Source organism: Musa acuminata, chromosome BXJ3-4, assembly GCF_036884655.1.
Source record: "Musa acuminata AAA Group cultivar baxijiao chromosome BXJ3-4, Cavendish_Baxijiao_AAA, whole genome shotgun sequence".
NCBI classification, from domain to species: Eukaryota; Viridiplantae; Streptophyta; class Magnoliopsida; order Zingiberales; family Musaceae; genus Musa; species Musa acuminata.
The window spans coordinates 10,801,547-10,805,058 of record NC_088352.1 but is presented as its reverse complement, the minus strand read 5'-3'; the positions used below and the strand labels follow the sequence as shown (position 1 = coordinate 10,805,058).

Genomic DNA, 3,512 nt, shown 5'->3' with positions numbered 1-3,512 from the left:
TGAGAATATTATAAAAGAAAACTATAATTTATATTTTTTTTAAATCTTATATAGAAACTTAAATTAGATCGATCAACTCTATTTAATTGGATAAATCTAGAATTGGACTATATAAATTAGGCTTATAGTTTTAGGTTAAGCATCTATGCCCATCAAAATTAAAATTGATCAAAGTAAAAAAAAAAAATCAAAATTTGACTTTCTTCGAATTCCTTCGAAAGTTTGATTGATCAAATCTAAATTCAGTCAGTAGTCAAAATACAATCATGATCAAGTGCGATTAAAATATTTGATTGGAATGAATCAAATTAATTAATTTTATAATTAAGAATATAAATAAATAATAATACTTTTTAAAAGGTAAAATTATAAATTTACATGGGATATATAATAAAAATATTCGATTTCGGAAGGGCATAACTAGAAAAATAAAATTTAAGAACACAGATTGAATTTTTTGTAATTTTTGAAGGATAAAAATATTTTTTATTAAAAAAAACTTTAATTATCATGATGTCATCGTTATTGCATTCCATCACGCACACACGCGCAGGTCTTACGAACGATACATCGATGATCCGCCCGCTTGTGCGTCGCCCATAGTGATGCACCTCTTTTTATGTGGCCAACTGACAATCTAATAGCCCATGCGGCCATGTCCGGCCATCACGTTCCTCGACGGTGAAACACCTTCACAGTGATGCACCTCTTTTTATATGGCCAACTGACAATCTAATAGCCCATGCGGCCATGTCCGGCCATCACGTTCCTCGACGGTGAAACACCTTCACAGTGCACTGCCAATCGAGCACAACCAATGAAGGAAATCTTGTAAGTAATTAGAAAATTGTCCCATAAAGAACATGGCATCTTGTAAAAAATCTTATCGTGATCTTTGAAGACGTTCTGATAAGATGCAGCATCACCAGAAATCTGTTGCTTAAAACCAGAAAGATTTTGAAGATGACAGGAAGAACCATCAAGAGATCTCTAGTTGTACCTAATTCTTGCAGCAGCATTGAATGCAGTGGTGATGTTAAGATTCTGCCCGGTGGAGATTTAGTAGTGACTTCCCTCAGCAGACGACGGCTGATCATTTGAAGCCTTCAGCACTGTATAGTTCAGAAAGCATGGTTGCATGGAAACTCATGACATTCAAAAATTAAGCTTAGCCCTAACCCCAATCTGACGATAGAATCGATACAAGTCCTACATCACCATAGCATAGGATGATGATATTATGATGATGTAGGAGGACATGCATATAACTCGGAAACATTACAGTGGTTTATATATAATAATAGGACATATATTGGATTTTTTTTCCAACACATTTACATTTTAACGAAATAGAAAACACCACATTTCGAAGCTGGAAATAACGAAAGGCGTCGGATGGACTACGAATCGAGGAAGGAGAAATCGCCACCGTCCAACTGCTGCTCCCACAGCGGCAAATCACCCAGCCCGATCAAGTCCTCGCCGAGTTCGCCCACCAAAAAGGGCTCCTCGTCCAGCCCAAACTCCATCTCCGGCACCACCGGCTCCCCCAGCCAATCAGCTGCCGCCACCGCCTTCCCCTTGGCGGATAATGAAACATCGAGCACGGAGGACGGAGAGGGCGGCGCCGGCGCTGACACGCAGGACGACGAGACGGAACTCGCGGCCGAGGCGCCGTCGTCCCAAGTGTCCCAGCGTTGGTGTAGCAAGCCACGTTTCTCCTCCTCGATCCGACACGCGGCGGTTCGGTAAGCCTCGGCTGCCGCCTCGACGGTGGCGTAGGTGCCGAGCCAGAGGCGGACGCCACGGATGGGGTCCCTGATCTCCGCCGCCCACTTCCCCCACCGCCGCTGCCGCACACCCTTCTGCGTCTCGGTAGCAGCCGGGTTGCAGGAGGTCACCGATTTCGGCGGCGCCTTCAGGTGTGATGTGATGGGGGGTTTTAGGATTTTAGGTGCAGGGACCAAAGCGATCTCGTACAAAACTCGCTTCCTCTTCTTGGGTCTGGTCCCAAGTTTCTCATCCTCGTCTTCGCCGGAGGAATCGGTGGCCTCGGGGTCGGCGAAGAAGACACGAACCTTTCTCACCGCCTCAATCCGACCGTTCGTCTTCTTCCATAAATCGGGCTCGAAAGAAGCCGACCCCTCCGATTTCTTCGTCGGATTCGAACCGGACGAGTCCAACTGATCCAGTTTCTTCGTTTTCCTGTTCCTCCTCATCCGGCCTTCACACAAAGCACCCATCTTTCTTCTTTCTTCTCTTCCTCGGAACCACAACCCGAACGCGTCAAGTGAAGGCAAGGCCAGAACGCCGATCTAAGTGCAGGAAACCCAAATACTTCACTCCGAATCCAAAACCAGCCCTGCAAAATCGGAACACTCAGGTGAACATCTCGACCCATCGATACAAAGGACAACCTTGTTTTCTCTGGATAGATCCCTACCAGGTGTGTTTGAAGCGCATGGAATCCAGGAGCAGCAGCCTCTGTTTCATGCACACTGACGAAGAACAATGAGGAGGAGAAGGAAGTGGGTCAAACCTCTTTAGAACCGGTCGTGCTCCGTTCGCTGCGAAGAGTAAGCAGAACAACAACAACAACAGCCGACCGGCGACAACCGACATATATCTACTGGTCAGGTCTCTCTTCTTCTAAGTTGCCTTCTCGGAGCGAGTAAAGGGGCCACTTTTTCCCGCTGCTGCTGCTGCTGCGATGGGCGTGGTCGGGGGGCGAGCTTATTATACGTGAATATTAGTAAAAAAGGAATCTCTTACTCTACATGGGCTACCCGCTTCGATACCTCCCTTTTGATTGGAAGTCGGTCGCACATGGGCACTTGTGCGGCAGTCGTATGGCAGGTAGATGAGCGGGTACCAAGCGCAGACGGAGCGTGGATGTCATGGGTCATGGCTGGCATGAGGGCATGCGGTGACAGTACACGACATCAACATCTGCTTTTCCGAGTCGGTTATTACCCATTCTTTCTCCCCTCCCTTTGTTTTTTTTTCGGTCTCTTGGGATCATTTAATTGGTGCAGGAGGCGGTGGCGCGCAGGCCAAGTCTCGTTTCCCGCCAAGGATGGCGAAGCCGCGAGGACAAAGCGCGCGAAGACGTCATCCATTCTCCCGCCAAAAGTCTTGCCGGGCCATTCGAGAGCGGCGGGAACCTCCTCCCAGCGACACGTAAGCAATCTCAGGTATATTTTACTTATCAACGGCATAAAATATGCATCATTTTGGTTTGATTTCCGATTTTTTTATATCACCATTATCTTATTGTTTAATATTAAGAGATTATTGTTCGTAAGATTATTGTTCCGTACTGTGACTAAATTGAATTATCTTCTATCAGCTACGTATTTGCCGAACAACATGGTTTACATACAAGCAATCTTTTAGTGTAGATTGAATCGGAACTTTTTTTCTATAATAAAAAATAAAAATAAAGGGCCTTTTGGAAACTAATTAAACCATTACTCTATTGTTTATTGCATGTTCAAGTAAAATGGGATTTT

At 45.2% G+C, this 3,512-nt stretch overlaps 1 protein-coding gene across 2 annotated transcripts; it reads right to left on the bottom strand.

Moving 5' to 3' along the window:
- Positions 1–1,176: 1,176 nt before the first annotated feature.
- LOC103981381 (ethylene-responsive transcription factor ERF118-like) lies at positions 1,177–2,984 on the bottom strand. Of its 2 annotated transcripts, none has more exons than XM_009398099.3 (2): positions 2,444–2,984; positions 1,177–2,362 (listed from the first exon to the last, which is right to left on the bottom strand). In XM_009398099.3, the coding sequence occupies exon 2, from the start codon at positions 2,241–2,243 to the stop codon at positions 1,401–1,403; it is 843 nt and encodes a 280-aa protein (XP_009396374.2). In that variant the 5' UTR covers positions 2,244–2,362; positions 2,444–2,984; the 3' UTR covers positions 1,177–1,400. The 2 variants fall into 2 exon arrangements, with proteins under 2 accessions (XP_009396374.2, XP_009396375.2); XM_009398100.3 differs by having other exon boundaries at positions 2,540–2,984.
- Between the last annotated feature and the right edge of the window lie 528 nt (positions 2,985–3,512).

What these genes read in the sequence shown, in the direction of transcription:
- LOC103981381 (XM_009398099.3), bottom strand. Translation starts at nt 2,243, where the DNA reads ATGGGTGCTTTGTGTGAAGGCCGGATGAGGAGGAACAGGAAAACGAAG.